At 41.2% G+C, this 25,871-nt stretch overlaps 1 protein-coding gene across 1 annotated transcript in view; it reads right to left on the bottom strand.

Annotated features, from left to right (window-relative positions):
- Window positions 1-25,871, bottom strand: part of FAT3 (FAT atypical cadherin 3) — a 408,669-nt gene that overhangs the window by 62,804 nt on the left and 319,994 nt on the right. The window contains exons 16-21 of the mRNA XM_084532289.1: window positions 16,648-17,037; window positions 13,323-13,537; window positions 12,589-12,726; window positions 9,811-9,954; window positions 9,063-9,260; window positions 5,774-6,572 (exon numbers count right to left, since the gene is read on the bottom strand). Of these exons, the coding sequence (XP_084388415.1) occupies window positions 5,774-6,572; window positions 9,063-9,260; window positions 9,811-9,954; window positions 12,589-12,726; window positions 13,323-13,537; window positions 16,648-17,037 (1,884 nt within the window). The remainder of the gene's footprint in view (window positions 1-5,773; window positions 6,573-9,062; window positions 9,261-9,810; window positions 9,955-12,588; window positions 12,727-13,322; window positions 13,538-16,647; window positions 17,038-25,871) is intronic.

Below are 25,871 nucleotides of genomic sequence, written 5' to 3'. Positions count from 1 at the left end.
GATCCGCTGCTGGCCAGAGCTGAGCCATGAGCAATGCTCATTGGACCTCTGGGACAACAGATTGAAGAAAAGGAAAAAAATAAACTTGTGCTACAGCAGCTGGGAGAGTGAGGAGTGAGAACAACCCTGCAGCCCCCAAGGTGATTGCAGCAGAAGGGCAGGAAGTGCTCCAGGCACAAGGCAGCACAAGTTCCCCTGCAGCCCCTGGAGAGGCCCCTGGTGGAGCAGGCTGTCCCCCTGCAGCCCATGGTCCCACATGGAGCAGATCTCCACGTTGCAGCCCCCCCATGGGTGGAGGAGCCCCCGGTGGAGCAGGTGGATGTGGCCTGGAGGAGGCTGCGGGCCATGGAGAGCCCCTGCAGGAGCAGTCCCTGGGCTGGAGCTGCAGCCCATGGAGAGGAGCCCACGCAGGAGCAGGGGGTCTGGGGGGAGCTGCCGCCCACCCGTGGGGGACCCGTGCTGGAGCAGTTTGCTCCTGGGGGATGGACCCCGTGGGATGGAGCTGTGTGGGAGCAGTTCCTGAAGAGCTGCAGCCTGTGGGCAGCCCCTGCAGGCTCAGTTCGGGAAGGACAGCATCCTGTGGGAGGGACCCCACGTGGAGCAGGGGCAGAGAGGGACTGTGAAGGAGTGGCGGAGACGAAGCATCAGGGACTGACCGCAGCCCCCATTCCCCGTTCCCCTGTGCCTCTCAGGAGGAGGAGGTGGAAGAGGGTGGATGGAGGGAAGGTATTTTAAGTTTGCTTTTATTTCTCACCGATATAGCTTGTCAGCAAAAGGCAATAGATTATATTAATCTCCCTAAGCTGAGTACGTTTCACTTGTGATGGCAACTGGTGAGTGATCTCCCTGTCCTTTTCCCAAGCCATGAGCTTTTTTTATCATCATATTTTCTCCTCTTGTTCCTTTGAGGAGCAGGAGTGAGAAAGTGGTGTGTTGGAGTTTTGCTGCTGTGGTGTGAAACTACCACAAGCGTGAAGGGAAGACAGTCAACCCATGATACTTGGGTTGACTTGGTTAGCTTCTGTTGAAGAAGACTATGCTTGTTTAGCTTTAATTTGCTTTTAGTTTTGGAGCACAGTGACCAGGTATTGTAGGCAATGATTACAGTACACATATAAATGCATACACCACAAACTTGGTTCTGCACAGGCCAACCATGGGTTTCAGTTAGCTTGAGAGCCCCCAGAACACACTCACGGTATGTCCTAAGTATGTCCTACCACACAGTATGTCCCAATGAATCAGTTTCTCTTCCAGTTTTAGAAGAATGGAAGTTTGGCCTACTCCATCCACTGTTTGGTAACAGCTTCCCTTAAGACCTAGGTGACAGACAAAAATCTCCACTCTCCCTGATTCTACAGTCAGGTCCCCACTTCATGCTTCAGCTCTCCTGGGTTTCATATGAGATCCTGCATTCTCAGTATAGGTCTTAAAATAGAGAATATTCTCAGGGAGAAACATCTCCCCTTACACAAGCACAATGTTAAAAGGACTGTAACCAATTTAATGAAATCTATCAAATTTATCTGCAGTTCTTTGTTCCCAAGCATAGACAAGACACCTTTTCCTTTATTCTTCCTGGCTGTCTTGACAGGACAAGTCAAGAGGCACTAGTATGTGTGAGCTTCCTGGAACTGGAAAGAGCAGAGGTTGTTCAGGATCCTGGTATTAGGACTGGAGTTGTACAGACAAGAATCTGGGTTCCTTATGCCCAATACTGCAAAACATTCAGGACTCTATGAGGTGATGTGTGCTCTGAGGAACTGAGGAACAGACCACCATTTAAGATTAGTTCCTAGATAAATAGCAGGTCCTATAATGCATCACAGTCTATGATTTCCTTTTGTGAGAACATTCACGACATGCTAGAAGTGGCTTCATAAAGTCTGAATTGCCTGGTTTCACGAGTGGTCCAAGACTGCTATTCACTTGATTAAATAACATAGATGTGAGTGTCTGCACTTTCGCTGAACACTTCTGGGTCTATTAGAAAAATTCTTTCAAACTATTAAGCCAGAACCATATTAAACACTTGAAATGGAATTCATCTCATCTAACTTTAGGGCATGATTCATCCGACTGATTTTAGACATCCAAGGAGAGATGTATCACATCATTAAAAATACCTCATTCTTTCCACTGTCTGGAAATGAGGCCTGGAGTGACCAGCTCACATGTAGATATATACCCACATTTGTCAAGATAATTTCAATCAAGCCTTCTCCCGTATTAATGGAACCTCACTTTTATAAGGTTATAACACAGAGCCATCCACTATAGCAAAGTAGACCCAACAAAACCTGCTTCTTTCCTGCATCTTTGTCTTAACACAAAAGAATTACTTTGCCACATGAAAAAAGCAAAACAAAACAAAAAACACAGAAAAAGTGAAATAGATTTCTGCTTCTGAAAAATGAGAATGTCATGAGAACTATTTATTATATATACTTATTCTGGTCCTCCTATCTTTATTTCCCACAAGCACTGACAGATGTTTGCATGCCTTATATCACGTGATGGGAGATTGGCAATTGCATAGGCCTTGTAGACCCACTGAAACAAACCCCAGTTTGTTACTATATTTTTCACATGAACACAAGCAGAAGAGCCAGAAATCTAAGGAGACAGTCTGTTATTGGAAAAAAAAAAAAAAAAAAGTCATTCAATTTTATTGATTTTAAAGGCTTTGATTGATATAGCTGAACTTTCGAACTTATCCTTCCAGAACTGAGCTGCTGATCCTTAGAAGTTCACACACTGCCTGCTTTACAGTCTCCCTGCATTTTTATGTTAGATAACTCCGTTTGCTCACAAAGGTAATCTAGGTAAGTTATGCACAGCTGGCATGCATAAATTGTGCATATCTGTGACATCTGCCAGTGGGAAAAACACTCCAAGTATGATACATATTTCAAGAATGAGTGAATTAGCTCAAACTCAAGCTTTCAGGGTCATAATTGAATCAGACCACTGAAAACATATGCGATATTTTAATGGGCTTGTCATATTTCAAGCTATTAATATTTACTGGACTGGGTCATTAAACTATCCTAGTAACAAAGGAAGTATAATGCTTTTATTATATTGATAGTATCTTGATAATGCTGTCTTGTAAAAGGAGGTATGATAGATTTATTCTGCTATTCTGTTCTCTTTTCTTCTGGTTTGCTGCATTTATGTCCATGTACAAAGGATCAAAGGAAATATTTGGATTTTTCTGATCAAAGGAAGTATTTGGATTTTTCTAAGTCTTACTGAGCCTAGACCTTAGTATTCATGAAAGTAGTGCCATACTCAAGTTTTCTAATTAATATATCCTCAGAAGCCTGTTAAGCTCCTAAGGGACTAAACAAAGTGATGTATCTGTGTATTTACCTAAACAGCAAGACATTTCTTGTGGCTCCTTTAATTAAAAACATTAGAAGAGGATGACACATTAAGTAATGTGCAGAAGGGCAAAGCATGAGGTTTTTTACTTCCTAACAAGGTCTCTTATTTCTGCACAAGTAATAGGCACCTATAGATCAACTATTTGGTGACCTATATATTTAAATCAGCGGCTTTGGATGAATTTCTGTTACAGTCTGGATGGTGGACTTGAGATGCACAAGCCCATGCTAAGGCTTCTGGATCAACATGGGAAATCTGCACCTAGCAACTTGAATGGGAGATGTGGGACCCATCCAGCTTCCCAGCTGGACAAGGAAATATCTGCACCAACTGTTCTCAACAGCAGTCTTCATAGCCATGATAGATGGTCCAGAGGCTATGGACCACAGACAGTAATTTAGGCAGCCTGCAATACTTAGAACCACAGAATGGTTTGGGTTGAAAGGGACTTTAAAGTCCACCCAGTTCCAACCCCCTGCCATGGGCAGGGACACCTCCCACCACACCAGGTTGCCCAAAGCCCCATCCAGCCTGGCCTTGAGCACCTCCAGGGATGGGGCATCCACAGCTTCTCTGGGCAATCTGTGTCAGGGTCTCACCACCCTCAGAGTAAAGAATTTCCTCTTTATATCTAATCTAAACCTACCCTCTTTTAGTTTAAAACCATTCCCCCTTGTCCTATCCCTAAACTCCCTGAACTTTTTGAGGATTGATTGGTACATGACAGAAAAAATTAGAAATCACTGTCCTAGCTGATTTTTTGTGTTTCCATTGCAAACTTGCTGAGCAGAGAAGAAAAAGGGGAGAGCTGCTGGATCAGAACTGTTCTGTATTGTAAAACCCTTTTTTGGAGCTAAACTAATAGATTATGAGGCACATCCACTCACTATTAGTTTCTGAAGGGAATATACATCATTACTGACTTTAATAAGTAATGAAATGAAATTATACACAGTGAAAATCTTGGCTGCCAGAAAAACAATTTCTGACACAGTGAGGGCTATCACCATCCCTATGGAGATGAGGATTTGTGATTTCTTGGTACATAAATGAGACAAAGCTATGACTTAGGGAATATAAAAGTGTTTTGCAGACAATGCTCCTGCATTGGCTCCAGGACTCAGCTGGAGGATATTGCAGCATTGTCCCTTTCAAACCTGTGAAAATCCCTTTTTATTTCAGAGCCTTTCATGTGTAACAAAAAGCCAAGTATTGTTATAATAGATGTATCTGTTCAGAACCTCTAACGCTATTACTTAAAAATTGACCAAACAGTCTGCTCTTGACTACAGAAAACACCGCAGATAGAGAATTCTGATATTTTTATAGAGATGAACTCCTAAGGCATTACTATTCATGTGCTGCAGGACACAATGATTTCTGGTTAAGTTTTATGCATTAAGGCCTATTTTCATTCCCACTGAAGGCGATGGTGTGACATGAAGTCCTGCTGACTGCTGCAGAGGCAAAGGTTGGCTATTGAGAGACACAGCTACTGAATTCTTGTACAATTGTGTGTGTGTGTGTCTGCATGTGTGTTTAAGATGAGGGAGACTTAGATGTATTGATTTTACAGCAGCTTTTTTCTCTGCTCTTAAATGAAGTGGAATGAGGAGCAAATAGCTTGGCAAACAAAAGAAACAGAACTATTATTATAACTGCCTGAGGTGTTGTACTCCAAGTACAGAATCATAAGGAAGATTGGCTCTTGAGTCTATTTGTCATATATACCCATGCAAAATCGCTGCCAAAATGTGGAACAGTCTGAAACACAGAAAAAAGAAACAAACAAAAACAAAAACAAAAACAAAAACAAACAAAAAAACCACACCACCCTGACACCTACTGTAGCATTGAAGGTCAGAAATGGTGCTTGCTCTCAGTTACTCAGTGAATTATTTCATTGGTTTCCGCTCCACTCTGCAAAACTGGAGAAAGGTCTTTCCACCTGCATTGCTTAGATCATGGGTCCTTTTCCTTGGGCATTCTTGGTGCACTGCTGCAGACCAGGCTATTCTACTATGACTACACGACAGCTTTATTCCGGTGTTGTTGGAGACTGAGTGAGAAACCACATCACTCCCTCTCTTATCCTTCCTCTCCCCTTCCTTCCCCTCCCCTGGAAGTTTGTTGATGGCTCTGATTATGGAGCCTCCAGGAAAGCAGTCTTTGTCATAAGAGGCCAAAGTTCATCAACTTCCATTTACATCAGTAAACACGAACAATTCTTCCTGAGCCTGAGAAATCAATTCCCACAATACATCAGCCAGTCGTGCTTTAACGGGCTGAATTGAAATGCCCCTTCTAATCTGCATCAGAGGAATAAAAACAATCCTATCGCATAATGTGTAAAGATGGGAGGGGACGAGGGAGCGGTACTCACCATTGCACATGCAGCGCACATTCCTGTAAAAGCGGGGGCACACAAAACTAATTCGTGCTGTGCTATAGGTCATCAGGGAATGTGAATCAATAGATAGACTTTGCTCACAGTGTTGTTCCTGACAATCCAGTCCAGAGCAATTCTTCTCCAAGATAGCAGAAATACGAATCACATTTTCCAAGTGTCTCCTTGCATTGGTAAGCTTCTGAATCAAAAAGGCAGGCTTATAGAAACCACCGTTGTGCATCTGAACTGCAAACAGCATGTCAAGCTGATTGTTGCCTGCCACCGGCTGAATACTGATGATGTGTAGGCTGTCTTGCTTTTGGGAGAGCACTGCGTTTCGCAAGGTACGCCGGAACCCATGCATGTGAAGGCCCACAAAGTCTTCTGGGGAAACATTCTCAAAACGAATGGTGACGGTGTTCTGCAGCATTTCTTGAAGCAACTGCTCGACGTGGACCACAACGTCGATGGGTACCTGGAACCGGCCATCACTGACAGAGACATTCAGGACATACTTGCCATTATCGAGCCCTCCAAGGGCAATGATCTTCCCATCATGGCTGTTAACCTTGAACAAACTTTTCTGCTCTGATTTCAGTGTGTAAGTGAGGACATCATACACGTCCTGATCTGTGGCGTGAATTTTCCCAATGACTCCACCTGGAAAATCATCTTCTATGGTGACAATGAAAATCTCCAGTGGAATGGCCGTCGGCTTGTGAATGCTCTCTTCAATAACCCTCACCTGAACGTAGGTGTGGGAAACCTGCTGAGGCTTCCCAGAGTCCTTTGCCTAATATAATTAAAACAAATAAAAATAAGCCAACAAAATATGACACACATACAATGCAGCTGTCAACCATAACTTTTTGCTATATGTATTTTCACAGCATCAGTAATTCTGAAGACCTCTCATAAGAACTTCCCAAACACATTTGCAAAATACATATGTAAAGAAATGTCTCAGCCATTTCTAGCAGTGGAACTTACAAACTCTTTAGGGAAGCACAGATATCTTATCTAAGTGGATTGCAGAGAGAAATGTGTCAGCACTATGTCTCATTACTCAAACTGAAATGTTCCCAGGATCCCACAGCTATCACTTGCCCCCTTCACAACACAGCTATTTGAAAATGGTATATTCTGCAGCAAATGGAGTTTGGACTCACTTCTACTCTGGAAACGACATTGCATCCCAGTGAAATACCAGCAGCAGTTTCTGTGCTCCTTGGTGTGCACCACAGTGTTTCAGACCTTGCTTAGCTTATGTGGATACAAGGGAGTTCAGAGTTTTTCTCAAGCGCTCTGTGTGACTTTCCCTGAAGCAATCAAAAACCATGCTTGAAATAAATAAAATTTATCATCCTCCAAAAGTGAAATAGGGTGCTTGTGCTGCTCCTAACAATAAAATATGAGAGAAGCACTACACTTGGACAGACGACTCCATGACCCAGAGCACATATGATAGCATCATTTGGACTTTTTTATAGGAAATAAAAGAGCAAATATGACAAAAAAAACAAGGCCATCTTGACAGAAAGGTGTGCAAGCTTGAATCAGTGTCCTTTTCTGCACTAAGAAAAATGCTTCACTGAAGCCAGTATTAAGATAAACCACTCCACACATCCATTTGCTTCAGAGAAGAACAGACGGCTGAAACATCACTGGGCACAGACTTAGCACATATTGAAATAAGTTTGTATTTGGACATGGAGAGGAAGACTTATAAAGAAAAAAAACAGGCAGGATGGCAGTACTAATATGGACATTACCAGGAAAGGATTAGTAACTTGGAGACACTAAAAATCATGCTTCCTAACCACGCTGGATGGAGAATTTTAGAAAAGATTTTATGTAGATATGCATATACACATACAGACATGCATACATGCAGAAATTATTTCCCGTTCCATTTTCGGTTTTAACATTACTTTTTAATAAACATAACACAGAGGAGGAATCTGATGGTGGAAAGGGAGAAGCAGCAATCTGGCACATATAAATGGAAAAAAAGACTTCTATATTCTATACACAACAGAAAACTATAAAATATGATTTCACTGCAGAAATCCCTAAAGAAAATAAGACTGGGAGGAATTGGGCCTTCACAATCCAGCTGCGTGGTTTTCTGAATATTTTGGTGCATCTCAGTGATTGCGGTCTGGCTAATATTTCATTTATATGACATACTTGGATCTATATAGCTGAGGATGCTGCTTAAATGTACTTTACATGCCCAATTTTGGCTATACTGGAACTTTGGCTAGTGAATTGTCCTGAAAGGAGGATATTTTAGGATGAGGACATGGTAAGAATGAAAGATATATATATATACACACACACACATATATATATTTTCTACAAGGCTCAAAAAATGGGTTGCAAGAATATTAAATTGCAAACCTGTAAAACATTACTTTCATATGAACTGCTAATTAGCAACAGAGCTTAAATTTTTTGAATTGTACCTAGCTGAGCTTGTTACTGCTACAAACAGTATTAAAAGTACTCATAAAGGAGCAGTTATGCTCTGTTTCGAGAAATTAACTCCAGTACAGCAAGCTGAGGAAAACTGCATTTTCAGACTTAGATGATATGACCATGTCCCATTTCAATGAAAAGGTGCAGTTCACTCCCTAGACCTGCATATTTACTGAACCCTATTACATTTTCTCTGGTAAACCTGAAAAACATGGTCCAATTACTCTTGGATTTATCGTTTTCAGTAAACAAAATTACCGTGGTTACAAAGTTCCTCAACAACGACTCTAGAGCTACGTTTGAGCTTGACTGTTATATGTCTTCTTTTTACATTCTTTAAAAGCTAAGCTGACCTTCGAAATGTGATTTCATGAATTCTTGGTAGGCTTCCAAAAATTTGTGATTAAATTTACGACTTAAAAGCAGAAGTGATTTTCCTTCCTAGAACTGAACGAGCTGTCACTCGTTCTGTAGTGTATTTATATGTATATAATGCTTTTTAGCTTATTTTCCTCTCTTAGCTACAGAAAAAAAAAGGATGAAAATCTTAAATCATAACAGCTGCTGCTCAGAAAATCCATTTCATGCAGAGAAAATTGGAAAGGTGGCTGGCTACCTATTTATATTTATACAAAATTGGGTTTAGGGACATCAAAGGAAATATACTATATTGTGTACACATAAACTGGAATGCATGGTATTTACTTACAGAAAAAAGTCAATTAAAACCAACCCTTACAGGCAACTTGCCACTATGAAGGCTGTCCTTCCTTCTGTGCAGACACAAAAAATCAGGGCATACCTGCACACAGAGCACATATTCGGTTGCAACCATGTGCTTGAAGATGACTGCAGATCTCAAGACGCCATGAGGGTCCAGCGTAAACTCCTCCTCTTCATTGCCAGTGAGGATGGTGAAGGTAAAAGGGGGGCCATTGTGGAAAGAGTCTTTGTCCGTCACTACCAGCTGCAAAATGCTTGTGCCCACTGGTTTATTTTCCTTTACACGTATACACAGCATATAAAGTAAAGGATTAAAATGATACATCTCATCACAATGATAAAATACCACATTTCACTATCAAGAATATGCAAGTAAATGCTCTTTGGCCAAGGTGTCATTTCACTGTGGCATTTATTTGGCACTGCTGCACCCCATGGACTAGCATCAGAGATGGAGGCACCCACTGCATTGCTGGGGAGTGGTTGATCATACCCCGTCTGATCAGGACCAACTAACCACTAAACCTTACACCCTGAGCAAGGTGTAGAGAAGTGCAAACTCATCCCAGCTCAGAATTTTGGAGGCCAGAGTACATACCCTGGTGCAACAGGGATGAACAGTAAAATGTGTGACAGATGCTGAGGTTAAGGAGTCTCGGCAAACAGAAACTTATCAAAGAGTCAAGAAAGACGTGTTTATACTTTCCTTTAAATAAGATCATTTGATACATCTTTGGCAGATAAATCATCAAAAGCTGCTTAACTGAAACCAAATGCTTTTGCATTTTAAAAGTCAGAGAAGGTTTTGATGTGCAGGATGAACTTACTTGAATTACAGCTGTATAGTTAGCTGGAGTAAATACCGGGCTGTTATCGTTCACATCAGAAATATCCACGTTGACCGTCACAGAGGAAGACAAAGGAGGGGTGCCACTGTCTCTTGCCTGAATAACTAACGAATAACCAGATATCTGCAAAAAGGTGAAAATATTAAATCATCATGAAAGCGGTCCTAAATTTTAACTCATGTTCTTTACATCCACTGCACCACCTACCATATTCTAAGGAAAGATGTCTGGCCTCATTACCTTCCCTGCCCTTTGTATAACATTAGACTGTTTATTGCCAGATTGTGTCCCAAACTCTATTTTATAAGGCTATCAATAAACCTAACACAGCTTCACTGTATTAAAATATCTTTACTAGATGATGCATTCCTGAAACGAAGGGACAGACATGAAAACAAAGGACGGATAATATCCAAACTCAGCCTAGATGTCAGCTGGGATATGTGACCTGATTCTATTTAACTTATGGGTGGTTTCCAGGATAATATATGTTACTTATTAGAGGAAGCCTCAATTTGACACAGTGTTTCTGACACGGTGATGGAGATCCAACAAAAGTTCACAGACAGTTGGCTTACACACACTGAAAAACATTTGGAATCACCAGGGACAACACATCCTCTGTAGCAACAGGCTCTTATCCACCATTCAGTAGAAGATAAGGGAATTTTTGAGCATGCTTGTTTGCAACAGGCAGAAACAAGTCAGCATAGTGTGGGCTGTTCAGTGCATCCCACCAGCTACATCACCCACGGGCCCTCTACATAGGGATGTGCACGTGCGTGAGGTGTGAGCATATATGACGATTTGGAAGAGATCTGTGCACAGTTTATGGATGACAGTTTGATTTTATGAACTACATCCTTATGTCGGCCTCCTGTCTTACGACCATCTTCATGTAGTGCTCCATGCTCCCCAGGGAGAGCTGCCGACACGTCTGCCCGTGAAACCTTCAGAGGGGTGGAAAACAAAGGATGACCTGTGTATGAGATAAAACACCCGCTCCAGCCTCTTGGAGTGGGGCTGGGGAAAAGCATGGTCCCGCAGAGGGCAACAAAGAAAAGTTAAAGGTATTTCTTAGGGTGGGGGAAATCCAAAAGGACACAAAGGTCAAAGCCGTTTGGGTAGGAGGGAAGAGGACAGGCTAAATGTATGAAACAAGGAGGATCTTCTGGGCTGTGGGACCAAACTAAGAAAAAAGGGAACATTTTTAGGTAGTTTATAAGGAGAAGAAAGGGTGCAATTTGCTGAGTGTGTAGTGACAGAGTCAGGAGGAAAAACCCGTAACTATGGAAGGTCAAGAAACTGAGGCAGAGCATTAATAATTTTTTTTCCCTTCAAGCTTTAATTTTTACTGCTAGTCAGGATTGACACCTTTGTGAGATCTTTCCCTAATTTTGTGAGAGTTTGTTTTCATTTCCATATATCCCAGAAAGGCAAATGGCAACAGACATGGTTTGTACATGATTAGAGCTCTGGAAATGAGTTTCCTTAAACTGCTAAAACCTGGGAGTCAGCACTGCCTTTGGGGATCTACAGCAGATGGGGCATCATGTATCATTTCCCCTGACGAGGTCAGAGACACTTGTGTCTAGGAAATGTGCCAAGGAAGCAAAGGAAAAGACAATATTACAGCTCACTTTAACTGAGAGAAACTTAGAAGAATGCAGATCCGAGACTTGGCCTTAAACACGCACAGATTGGTGAGGGTGAAAGTGTGTGTCTGAATGCAGACACATATGCATATATCTCGTAGCTATGCCAAATGCAGAAACCAAACACAATCATGCTAAGAAATTAAGCCTGTGCCATATAAGAAAACTACCTAATAGCAAATATTCAACAAGCACAGCCATTATTACTTCCTTGTCCTCACCAGTCTGCAGTATAGTCGTTCTGCCACCAGCCACTGGCAATTTAATCCTGCCTTTGTGATAACACAGAAAAGATATTTGCCTCTGTTTCAAGCAGTAGCTCTGCTTCCAGCAGAGAGCTGTTCCAGCTGAGCCCATATTCTGGGGATAGCAATCAGCTTCCTCAGCCGCATGGCTACGGGGAAGGAGGCGTGCATTTCTTCATGTGTTGCAAGACTTCTGAAGTCATGTAGTACTCTCTTGCCCTGCTAGTAGCACAGGCAACTGTATTCATTTATTTATTTATTTTATTTTCCTAAAAGCTGATAATTGCTAGCTATGGCAAAATGGTGATAAATCACCCTGAATGAATAATCCAGTGAGCAAACAAAGCTGCAGACGCCGTTTAATGAAGCACTCTTTCACTTTTGGTGCAGCCTGGCTACTCCATAACATCACCTCCCCAGTGAGATGTTTTGCAGAGCACTAATTAATGGCTGAGGTCTCGGCTCGGTGCTTGGTGCCACAATCTGCAGCTTGCTGTAATCAGTCCGTTGCATACACTGCTGCATGCACGTGCAGGAGAGAGGAGGCAGCTCATTAACACAGCAACAGCTGCCGGTGGCACTACAGGAAAAATCCAGGGAGGCTTTCTTCCCCAACCTGGCTTCTGCGGTTGTGTTGGTGCAGGATGGGAGAACTTCCAGGGCAGTTGGCTTGCAAATACAACTGGGGATAGGGCTGGGGTGGGAAGAAGTGGAAGAACATTTGAAAGACCTGCTGGAGCATCTTAAGCTGATTGCTGCAAAATGAAAAGCAGCTTCTTCACAACTGGCTAGCAGCAGAGTTGAAATCAATACACATCTGTAAGTCATTGTAAGTTAAGAAATCCCACGTGTCTTACCCTTTCTCTATCCAATTTCTTTTTAACTTTCACGAGTCCCAAGCCAGGATCAACCGAAAATTCATTGTCTCGATCACCACTCACTATGGAAAAATGAATCTGGCCATTGGAAGGACTGTCCAGATCTTCCGCTATCAACTTTTTTGAGAGAAAAATGAAAATTAGCAAAACAAATATTAAACCATCTGTATGCTCCATTAACTGCTCAATGACCCAAGAAGCAGGACTCCATACACTGTCAGACCAGTCACATCCGAACCACACACCACCAATGCATCAAGCCAATCAGCTTGTAACAGAAGACTCTCCTTGGACCTTTTCAAAACTCTAGCATTAAAACATATAAAAGGTTTTAATCTCAATGAGCTATATAACAAATGGCATATAACATAAATACAATATATTTCACTGAGAAGTTGAATTGTCTTCCAGTAAAACACACTTGTTTTAAGCTGGCTCCTGAATTACACCTTAAACATATCATTGCTCTTTGACATCATATAGGGGAAAAAAAGAAACATTTGGTACTACTTTTTTTTTTTTTTTTTTTTTTTTTTTTTTTTAGAGGGGGGAGGGAAACAGGCAGCTATTGGGAAAGCAGTAGCAGATGCAGAATATTGGTTAGAGAACTGTTTGGGTGATTCAAGATGCAGTAGTTGCCATTATTAGCGCAGCAGTATTTTACTAAAGGTCAGGCAACAGAAGGCCTCATCCTGCCTAAACACGGCACTCACCATTATAACAGAATCACCGACAGCAGCGTCCTCGCTGATGACTGCACTGTAGACCACCTGGCTGAATTTTGGCGCGTTGTCATTAACATCTGTCACATTCACATTCACAGTCGTAACAGCGCTCAGGGCTGGAGTACCTCCATCTTTCGCTTCCACTACTAAGTAGAAATCCTTACACGATTCATAATCCAAAGCTTCAAAAATGGAAATGGCTCCTTTGAAGCAAGGGAAGGAATGTCAACATACAGCAAAAAACAAATACTGTTGTGGATTAAGGGATTTGACTGTAGTAAACAGTACAGCATGCTATTTATCGCCACTGCACAAACACAAAACATGTTGTTCCATCTTTAACATTGCCCAGTCCAATAAAAATATTTGGTCAGTTTTCTGCTGCTGTCATTTGATTAAAGAATCATGCCAATTGCACTTGGGTTGCCTCTACCAAAAGGACCTTCAAAGACATGAAATAATTAATGGTTTCTCATGAAAATAACTTTTATTATGCCAGTACTGTAGATGGAGAAGTGGATGCCGTATCCATCCATTTGCCTGGGCTCATGTACAGAGCCCGTGGGAGAATTGGATGAAGACTCTGGAAATCAACACTGACAAATCAGCAGAAATGAACTCCTACGTAATTAACTTCTCATGAATTAAATACTAATAAATGTGGTATGAATCCCTTTGAGAAATGAGTTGTCTATCATTTATGTGATTAAACAGGGACTTCCTCAATAAACTAGGTTTAAAAATTTTGGGTTCCTGCACCACACAACCAAAACTAAGATTATCTGTAACTTGACTCACTCTCTCCTAGACCTCTTTTGGCACAGAAATGCTTTTTATGCATGTTCTCTACTTGTCTTCCATGTATGCATCACTTTATCAAGAAGGGGGGAGTGGGTCGTGCACAGATTACTAGTGATGACTTGAAGGAGGTGATACTGGGCATGGCAGGAAAGACTTAAAAGCAAATCCATAACCTCAGCAAGCCAAATCCTTTTCAGTATAGACTCATCAGGAGAAGGGATGTACAGGGCTTAAAGGTCATTTAGTCCAACTGCTACACAGCAAAGGTCAGCTAAACCTTGTAATTTTTGAAGGTACTCATTTCTAATGTTCTTAAAAAACACCAGCAATATCACTTTCCTGTTCTTCTTAGGAAATGTATTCAAGTACTTAATAATCATTACAGCTAGGAATTTCTTTCTGTCATTTAACTGGAATAATCCAAATGCAATTTAAGCCAATTCAAAATTTCTTTTCTCATGAGTGGACACAGAGAACAGTTTATTCCCCTGCTCTTTGTGGGTACTTTTACATAGGTAAGTACTTTGAATACTATCAGCATGTCTTCTCTTTCCTAGCTTAAATAACTTCAATTCTTTTAGTTTTTCCTGGTAAGCCTCATTTTATAAACCTCAGATCATTCTTCTTAATCTTGTCTGGGCTCTCTCCAAATGAATCCTACCTTTCAGCATGACTTGCTGAAAGCAGAAGCCCTGAAGAGAAGCTTCCAAGTGGCTAGCAGGGAGTCCCCACTGATAAATGGTGTGAGAAGCATTATTTTTCAAGCCCTGATCAGGCATGCCACATCAGTACCCGGCTGTCTGGAAACTCGGCTCCTGCCTCTAAACCGATAATAATGGAGCTGTCACACATTAATGAATAATAAATAGTTTTTTTTTTTTTTTTTTTTTCCCTGTGTGATTAAGCTTCATTATGGGTTTTTATTGATTTATCTCCTTGGCTTCATTGTCAAATGTGAAGTTAAGTATTGCTGTCTAGGTGTATTTATGTTTAAATTTTGTTAGCACTAATCAACATTATGAAGATAGGAGACAACACACAATTATGTTATGTTAAGGCCCTTATATGTAATGCAGTAGCCTCCACAGAGACTGGAGAGAGATTTTTGCACACAGTAATGTAAATGACACAATGCACCATTTTGAGATTTTCCAGGTTACTGGTTATTACAGCTGCACTCAAACAAGTGTTACCTTCAGCTTTCAAAATCAAGACTGTTCTGCTCAGAAGCTCTGGTGGCGGATTTGCACTGGTCATCCTGAATGGCATAAGAGTAAGGGCATCCACTACAGGAAACACAGAAGCATCACCCCATGTGGAGCAGGGGCAGAGGGTGACTGTGAAGGAGTGGCGGGTACGAAGCATCAAGGAATGACCACAGCCCCCATTCCCTGTTCCCCTGTGCTGCTCGGGGCGTGGAGGTGGGATAGGGTGGACTGGGAAAATGTGTTTGTAGTTTGCTTTTAATTCTCACTGCTCTAGTCTGTTAGCAATACGCAATAGATTATATTAATCTCCCTACACTGAGGTGTTTTTTTTTGCTTATGATGATAATTGGTGAGTGATCTCCCTGTCCGTATCTCAAGCCATGAGCCTTTTTTCATCATCTTTTCTCCCCCTGTTCTTTTGAAGAGGAGGACTGAGATAGCAGTGCAGTGGTGCTCTACTGCCCATCAGTGTAAAACCACAGTGATGTACAACCAAAAAAAAAACCCAAACCAGAATGGCTGAAGTCAACTGTCAGACAAGACAAATTAGGAACAAAAAATGGAGAGCAACTCTTTGTTCAATCAGATAATGACAGGACAAGGGGGAATGGTTTTAAACTAAAAGAGGGTAGGTTTAGATTAGATATAAAGAGGAAATTCTTCACTCTGAGGGAGGTGAGGCCCTGGCACAGATTGCCCAGGGAAGCTGTGGATGCCCCATCCCTGGAGGTTTTCAAGGCCAGGCTGGATGGGGCTTTGGGCAACCTGGTGTGGTGGGAGGTGTCCCTGCCCATGGCAGGGGGTTGGAACTGGGTGGACTTTAAAGTCCCTTCCAACCCAAACCATTCTGTTAATCTTGTCAGTTGAGCTATACAGAGTTGTATAAATCGTGTGGTCACTGCCTGGCAAGGTAGGGCTGCCAGCTATTTGGTGCTGATAGTACTGTCTGATGCTTGCTGTGGTCCAGATCTTTACTCAGCTGATAGGCAGTTAAACATTACAAGTGTACATTACTGACAGGACTGCAGAGTTTGGCTAATGGGCTGTCACAACTATGCTGACTTCAACAGAAATACTAATGGAGAAAGCCATTCTCCACTCAAGTCAGGGCAACTGAGTGGGACTGTAATTTACATCCACATCCAGCATAGCATTGGTTTCTAACTATGCAACTAATTTCACATTGACAAGCTCTGAGTCTTTGTCCTTGGAACTTTTTTTATGGTCCAAGAGGTTTCTCCAAAGCACTCACATTTTTTCCAATGCTTTCATGTTGTATTACAAGTAAGAGCCAGTTTACAAACCTGTTTTTGAGTTAATCCTGAACTTCCCCTTCTCATTCCCAGATCTGATGAGATAGGTAATCTCAGCATTAGTCCCAATGTCCTGGCTTGTAGCAAAAACAGACAGGACTTCAGTGCCAGGTGAAGTGTCTTCAGGTACAGTAACGAGATAATCTCTTCTTTCAAAGACGGGGGGATTGTCATTAATGTCTAGCACTGTAATGGTAACTGTCGCAAATGAGGACAAGGTCAGCACAATGCTCTGATCTGAGGCCTTTACACTAATGTTATAGGATGACTGAAGCTCTCTGTCAAGTGGATGCTCCAAAATAATGATCCCTGATGAGCGGTCAACTGAGAAGTAACCATCTGCCGAGTCTGCGAGGGAATAGGTAACTTTTCTGTTTACACCTAAAAGAGAAGCAGATGCGAAAATGATAATGTGAAATAAAAAATATTTTTTTAAAAAAGCAAAACAACCTTATCTCTAACCACCTAATGGAAAACCTAAGGAAAATCTGCTATCACACTCATTGTTTCCAATTGGTGTGGAGCACATGGAGGTAATGCTGTACCTGAAGGTACAGCATTGCTGAAGGGTTTGGGGATCAGGACATGCTCTTCTCACATGTCAGATCTCTGTGGATGACTTGAGTTCCTTCCCTCATCATGATGCTTTTTAAAATGATCACTTTGCAGAAGTGCTGCATAACGAAACCTGAAAGTATCCAGATTGTTCCTTGCCCAAAAAAGCTTACAACTGAATTAGGTAAGACAGGCAGAATACTGAAAATGGAAATGTCTCAGCGCACATCCAGAAGGAATAGAAATGTATTTAAGGGAAAAATAAACACATAAAAATTCATCAGGTGGCACAGAATGTACTTGCTACCAGTGCTGCCTTGATTCCTGTGTTGAGAAGCAAAACATTATCAGAAGATGATACCTTTTAGACAAAAGCTTCATCAAACAGCTCCTGCAAGAACATGGACATTATAGAAAGAGAAGTCCCCCGCTCCCCCAGTTTAAGAGCAAAAATTGAATTGTACAATAGCCCATGTTTTTCAAAGCCTGCCTGTATTTCCCAATACATAACAGTTATCCTCCTGGCTGCTGAATATGTAGATCCATGCTAAAGTTGCTAGTAATAAGGCCTGAGGGGAAGGTACCGACTTGGTTGTTTGCTGTACTACAGTGGGATAGCCATTTCAAATCTAATTAAATGTGAACACAAATTCAACCTCACTCAAGCTCCCTTGGTGCTGGTTGTGTCTGTGCTTTGGTCCTGGGTTCTCTGCTAAAAGATTATAACTAAAACACAAAGATCCACTAAACTGGAGTGTCTCTGTTTTTAACATCTCTCACTTGAGCATTTGCTGCCCTTTTTTGCTGGAGAACAGACCTTACAAGCCTGACATTACTCAGATGAACAAGAGCTACCAATCCCTTCTAGGCATATTTTGTTAATTTAAAATTTGTGACAGTATTATTCTGCTTTCCAGCAGCAAAGCATCGTAGAAATGACTGATCAAAAGCAGCACAAATCACATTTGTTTTCTGCTTGACGTAGCAGGAGTAGAGCATCCACACAAGGGGGAGCTGGGAGACTCTTTTCTTCAACCATGCTCACATAAAAGCTAGAGCAACTACAAAGTCCCAGACCCTACTCAGATAGCATTAGGAATTACTGTTTGGCCTCCTAAGGGAATAAAGTTTTTATGCTGTGCTTGAGACACCAGAGGATATTTCAAACGTCCAAATGCCTTTAGAACTAAGAAAAGTTTAAATGCCAATATTGTAATGAACCAGATTTTTTTTTTTCCCCACAGCATCACAAATGTAAAAACTGCAGAGAAGCTCTCCTTCAGCAAAGCATACGAGGCAGATGAAGAGACTTTCTGTCTTACACACTAAGAACTGAGCTCAGCATACAAGCTAGTTGGAGACTGTTGTGTGTGTTGGGACACCTAGATCCCGAACACCCTGCAGCATGACGGAGACCATGCTCATATCTTCACTTCAAATGCACTGCCACCTGACAGTCAACTAAGGTGACCGAACCAAAGAAGGAATAAAACCCTCTGGAGGGTGGAAGGTTTTGAAGGTCTGAACGGCTGGAGATATGTCTGCATTTCTGTCAGGATCTCCTGCTAGAAATCCTCCTCTAACCTCCACAGGGACAGAACTGACCAGAACTGTTAATGAGCTGTTAATTGGAATTGATCCCTAGGGATGCTGGAAAAATGGATTTTGCCTGATTAAGAGCATGCTGCTGAATAGCCAGCTTACACACACACATCTCAACTTTAGAGCTATTTAGAGTTATGTACTTGGATCTCCTGGTATCTTCCAGCTTCTATATAGAATTAAGCACTTCTCTTAAGCAGGGACCTTAACACACATCTTCTGTGCCTACGTGCCTGTGACTGCATGAGAGGCTGAGATTTGTCTTGGTTTTTCTCCGGCATAAAGACCCTGTTTGATACTCATCACAGTGTTTCTTCCCACAGAACTTCCAGGGGTGTGGGTTATCACATAGCAATCTGTCCGCATTAATAGATTGATGACTAAAACAGTCTTATTTTTTCCCACAAGACCTGGAAGAAAGACTCTTACAGGTGAATTTATAATTTTATGCATTGAGATGGAGAAAATCTGCGCAGAGGGCCTGAGCTGGGACAGCCACAGGTACCACTCCTTGGTGGCTTCCAGCCTGAATGCAGAGGCACAACAGAAAGAGAAATACATATCTCTACAGTGCTTAATGGGGCTGCAGCTTAACACTTGTTCCTTGGAAGGACAATGAATTCAATGAAAAGCTGCAGCAGAAACAGCACTTTGGAGGAAGTGTTGTGTTGTATCAGTAGTTGTCTCCCCTCAGCTTCCTGGCTCAAGTCAGGAAAATAAATGGGCAGGAGGCAAAGATGAGTTAGAGAGTTATTTCCACTGAAATCCAAAGTACTTGAGTGTTTAGGGTTACCATATGCCTGGACAGAAGCATCCACCAGTTCATGTCAGTGGCAGCCCCGCTGTGGAGTTGATGGTAGACTCTGCTGTGATTATAAACTTTTTTTCTGTGGAAAGGACACAACTGCTCCAACACCACAGTTCCTGGATTGGTAAAGAAAGCAATCCTCCCACACTGCTTGCCCACAGCTGTTGGGGGATTAATGTTTGCAAACTGTGTTCTGTCTATTCACTTACTCACTTAAACTTCTCAGATTTCTAAGGTGCCAATCACAACCATAAGCTATTTGAACATGGAAAGCTTTGCAGGAATTACTATTCCTATAGAAGGATTGCAGTATATTTTTAAAATAAAGGTAAAAGCTACCACATTTTACATTTAGACCTGTATTAGCATATGATAGAATATTGCCCTTTGCCAAATCTCTGGTGTGAAGAGCTTGTACAACAGCCATCTAGTACGTCAAATGTCATCCTTCAGCAGGGATTTTTCTAGTTTTCTTCTGTATTAAAACAAAGGAACATATACTGAATGTCACATAATAAGATCTTCTATGTCATTACTGCTTTGAATAGAAACAGGGAAATAAAATCTTTCTCTTTATAATTAAGAAAATCAAATTGCTCCTTGTCCAAGTCAATTGAAAATGGTGGAGTTACAACACAGGTTGATCCAGATGAACATCACTAAAAGGCTGAGCATTAATACACAAGGCACAATCCCCATATGACAGTGAATTTCTGCAGTGGGCATTACCTGCTTACTGCATCACACATGATTTGAAACTTATACATATTCAAGACCTTATATAGTGTGTTACTCCTCTCTAGTTGTCGTCTGTCACCTGAACTCATTTTTTAATGTTTTTCCCCAAGTATAGCTAGCCCACTCATTCTTGTTTATCTGTGGAGAGTGAGACTTAACTTTGTTGTCTGCTCACTTACATTTTGAAAACCTTGGGAAAGAAAAATAATGGCAAGCATTAAAAATAAACAAACAAGAAGTAAAAAAGAAAAAGTGTCCAGAAAGAAAGCTGTAAAAATTGTTATTGCTTATCAACTCAGCTGTTAAGTTTAGGCATTTTACCTGATTATTTATTGTGCTTTGTCCTTCTTCTGTTTCATGGTGTGATTGTTAACAGTGGCACCTATCTTATTTTGTGATCAACTAAATGTTAACTACAACACCAGTTACTGGTAGTTAGAAGTCTACAACTTCATTAACAACAAACAAATACTAAACCAGATTTTATAATTCTCCATCATTTTGAGATGAAAGGGAGAGAAATCTTGACAAAAGTACCTTGCTGAACTCTAGAATAATTTTCAAGTTATTTTTTCAATTTAAGCAGAAAAATCTAGCCAAGTTCAATCCATAACACTGCTACTGAGACATGCTTTCACTATGTTGTTCCTTTTCTGTGGAGAAACAACAGCTTTAACTCCAAAAGCAGTTTTCTGGTTTGGTTGGATGTTGTCTTCTTCAGTAGGAAGACAAGGTCTTTCTGACTGGCTCTTTCCTTCTTTCCTTCTTTTTTCTAGCAGGGATTTATATAGCCGAGGGTGTGGGCATACACAAGTTTGTTTCCATCCGTGGTCCTGAGTGCTTCACTTCTTCATGATTATCAGGCATAAGCTTGGTTATGTTTTCGAAGTGACGAGAGGCTATGAAGTAATTGGAGGTGTAAACACCATTTGGATACACCTAATTTAGAGTTATGCTGGCTGCAGTAACACTGCATCTGACAATACTGGGCAATTTATCACTATGCTGAAATAGTGGTGTGTAGCAGGAGAATGCATGTATACGTATGTATGCATCTATGCATATATATACACACACATAGACATAAATATGTATGTTTCAGTGGCCCAATTCAAACACAGGCCTTATTCAATCAAAGTAATCCAGGAGGTGCAATTCTTTCTGTTTGTCATGCATCTAGTTCTCTGACACCATGTTGTTAATAATGTCTTGGAAATCTCAAAAATAAAAGAAATTAATGGGAACAACAAAGTATAAGGATAGCACCTAGGCCATATTACCCGTGTTTCTTTCCTTTCTACCTGGCCTCTTAGGATGTTGCAGAAGGAAATAAGAGTGTTTTGATGACTTCTGCTTGCTGAACACACACTAACTCTGAGCCATCTCAATACACAGATACACATTATTGTAATGCAAGATGGGTGCTTGAGTTCCCCTGACTACCTATTTGCAGCTTTAAAAATCTGACCCTTTGAAGGATTCAACAATAGGGTCGCATAGTCTGACTGCTAGCAGGATTGGGTCTCCTAAGTGTCAAGGCGTGGGAAGCAAAATATGGAATACGAAGTAGGGCTTATTTAGGTAGAAACCTGAGTTTTCTACAATAATCCCCAAACACCTTGTTTGTTTACCTCCTAACACTAGAGAAGTCTCAACTCCACTGAGTCTGACTATCATTTTTTATTTGGAAATTTTTCCGGGGCCCAAAGTGCAGCATCTCTGCATTCCTCAAAGTGCTCCTGACTTTATTAGAAGGTGAAAGCTAGGTTTTCTCCTGAACAGCTTTCTGAGTTAACTTGAACCTGTACATGTCCTCAGGACTAACCAGTCTGCCTTGGCCAACCTGGTCTAGTAGAAGGTGGCCCTGTCCATGGCAGGGGGTTGGAAATAGATGATCTTTAAGGTCCTTTCCAACCCAACCTGTTCTGTGATTCTATGATGACAGTTCGGGGCTCTTTTATAATGCAATAGTAGCTAAAACTTTTTTTTTTTTTTTTTTAAAACTTAGCTGGGGAGGATGTAGGGCTTTGCTCTCCCACTCTCCCTATGCAACAAAATTCAAATGCTTAGAGCACCTTAAAGGAAGGAGGAGTAGGTACATTGCTATAGGCTATTACTTTTCATTGAATAAACCCTGGGGTACAGAGCACAGAACCCAGTCACCCACCATGCTACAGAGCAATTCTCACTCGTGTTTTTTTTCTCCAATTCCTGAAACCTTTTTCAAAACAGCTTCAGTGATGATGGAAAAGACCCTCTACTTCAACTGTAACCTGAGTCTGCATAACCCCTTACTTATGCAATGTTTTGAATAGCCTCAAAAAGAGGAACAAATAATTCAGGTCTTCCATATCCTGCATTAGTATACTATCCCCTGGACTATTTTATAAGGCAGTGGGGCAAAGAGGTGAGTAAATATACAAGAAGCTCCACATATGTTTTTTAGAGAATGAGCCTTCCTTGCCATCTTTTTTATAAACGCTCAAACAACATCATCTAGCTAGCCGTGGCTTCACTGCTAAAGCTATCTACCTAGTAGCTGGGTTTTATTACCTCTTCTATCCTATTATTTGTGTTATCCTTCTTATGCACATTTCAATCTTCATTTTCTTCTTTTTCAGATCCTGAATGCCTCAAAATTTTCCAGACCTGCTTTAAGGGACCTGCCTAACATAAACAAACCACATTTGAAGCAGAAGTTTGTTGTACATTTGCTTTGCCAGCGAATGTCAAAATCAATGTTGCCTTCAGTATTTTCATGTGCCATTATGCATTATACAGAAAAGTGCTCTTTAATCAGGTTGTGACTGCCTTGCCTGCTTCTCTGCGATCTCACCTGGCAGCACTTAACTCTTCCCTGTGTGGCCCAGCTGGGTGTGCAACAGGCTCACTTGCCCTAATTCCTTCAAGAGCAAAGCCCGTTGCTGATACAGCTGAAATCTTGACTAATTACTTCCATACATGTGTTGCTGGAAATGGTCACCACTGAACCACCTTGGGTTGTGCTCACTGACACTTTGATGCCACTTTCTACAGGCAAGTGTTTTGTTTCATAAACCCCAGAGTGCTATGTCCCTTGGCCATTATTTTACAAGTATTTAGTTTTTATTCTTTTAATTGATTCTTCAGTTTTCTTGTTGACCCAATGAGAGTACAAGAAGGAAAATAAGGTATAATACTTTTCCTGCGCAACCCTCCTGGGGGTAGATACACTCCAGACTGAACTGACTGAAATCTAAAGGAGAGTCTACATTACCATTCTTCCCTAGGAAATAAAAAAAAAATCAAAAACATCTCTTATTTCCTGTGCACCTGCCTTACAAGTGTACATGGTAAGGGATTTTATTGTATTTTTTGGCAAACTTAGTCTTTATTGAAACATCAAAATTCATTGAGGCCTAAGACTGCTGGGAAAGCATCAGTTTTGTCATAGATTTATTTCAAATCCAAGTTAAAGCTTTCCATCAGAGGCATAAAGCAAATGGCACTCTTCCCTCAGTTCACCAGTTCCCCAGCAGCCCACCGTGCAGATGATGGGACACAGTCTGCTCCCCTGCACTTAGTGGTGGAGGGCAGGGTTAGAGAGCAGATGTCTCCCAACAAGAAGGTCAAATGACTTCCCCAGACGGGCTCAGTCCTTTCTGCCACAGCTCTTTCATTTTACATGAAGAGGTGAATAATTGGTTTCCCACACCGAGAACCAGGCCGATTAAAAGCTTGATTGATTAAAACTCTCCACATTAAAGGTACTAATCAGAGGGCTACAGAATCTGTCTCATAAATCTTGGTCCAAAGAGTATTTCACTCTACACAACTCTTTAAAAAAAGCACAGCCAAACTCAAGCACAATTGACCTGTATAACCTGTATGTATAAACTTAAGGTAGCCTCAAGTATTATCCCAGCTCCCTGAATTAGGCTTTCAACACCCATTTTTCCCTCCAACCTACCTGAGTACTGCAGCTTCAAATACTGAGTTTGTTTCTGACCATTCACAAAAAAAAATCAGATCTCTGCTTTTCCCTATTTTTGTCACAATACGTGGTAATTTTTGCTTTTTGTTCAGCCTCCTTTTCTTTCCCTAAATGAGCCAAGGTCACGTGTACCCGTGCTACATCAACACAGCCTCGAGGGGCATCACACAGCCAACATGGGACCCACGTGTCCTGGACAATGTGCCCAGCTCTGTGCTGTGAGGCTTGTAGGTTTGCAACCAGCTCAGTTCATCTCATTCTGAGGCTCTACTCCAAGCACACAGTGTACACACACACACACTGAATACTCAGTTCATAAAATTGCCTAAACATAAAAGTTTTCCCAGACAGCACTGCAATCTTTTTGCTGCCTGCAAGCACCATAACCTGCTTTAGTTATAGCCCAGGAGAAATACCCATGGCCAGAAGAAGGAAAGAAAAGCTTCAGTGATACAACTCAGTACAAATCCTGCACAACTTGGGCTGCAGCACTGTATGCAGGCAATAAAACATGAGCAGCACTGAAAATGATTATGGACCTGCAATTCAGGTAGCAATTTGGGCTCCATGTTTATTTTGATGTTTATCAGCTTTCTAATTTTGTGCTTGCCACAAAGTCCCATATACGTTTCCTCAGTGTTGCTGCTCTAGCATAACCCTAATTCCTTTGAAACAGGCTGATATTGTAGTTGTCTGATGAGCTTGCTCAGATAATTACACCTCAGTGTTCATGCCAGCGCTTCTTGTGCCCTAATTTGAACAGAATGGAGTAATTTGGCACTTCGATTTGAAGACAGTGGGAGGTGGAAAATCTACCTGCTCCCCATGAACTTCTCTAACAAACTGTAAAATCAGCACTTGCCCTTCATTTCTTAGTTTGCACATATCAAAACCTGATGGTGGCAAGTTAGTAGGAAGTATTACCTTGTGGAAATATTAAGGTTTTCCAATGGAAAAAAGGATAGGAGAAAATATTGTTCTATAATAAAGTTATCAATATTTTAACAAAGGGATGTGTGTATCCACTCTCTCTTCTAAGCATTCATTTAACTTAAGATACCTAGATACATGGAGAGGTTAAATGGAAACCAGCTTGCATGCTACTACAGTTAAGTTCTCAATAGCTAAACCCATTTATTTTTTTTTCTGCTGAATACTGTAAAGCAAAATCACAGCTCTTCTTCAGTATGTCCAGGTGGTACAGGCAGTTTCTAAGCATGTAACCAAATTACAAATATATGAGACAACTTATGCTCCAGTCCTGAAATCTCCCAGAATATTATGAGTTCAGGAACTTTAAGAGACATCAAAGGCACAAAGCAGATACAACACTATTTTCCTGTTACTAGAAATTATCTTAATTATCCAGCACTGTCTGACGACAATATTTCCAGTTTTATGTTAAATGCTATTTAGTTACAGGCAGTTGCAGACCACAAATTGACTTATCTCAAGTTTTATCTCAATGGATTCTACATCAATATTCTTACCCTTATGGTACCTGGTTCTCCAAAACCTAGAGCATAAGAACTGTCAAAT

This window comes from Aythya ferina (assembly GCF_964211825.1).
Source record: "Aythya ferina genome assembly, chromosome: 1".
Lineage (NCBI taxonomy): Eukaryota > Metazoa > Chordata > Aves > Anseriformes > Anatidae > Aythya > Aythya ferina.
This window is presented reverse-complemented; position numbering and strand designations above follow the sequence as displayed.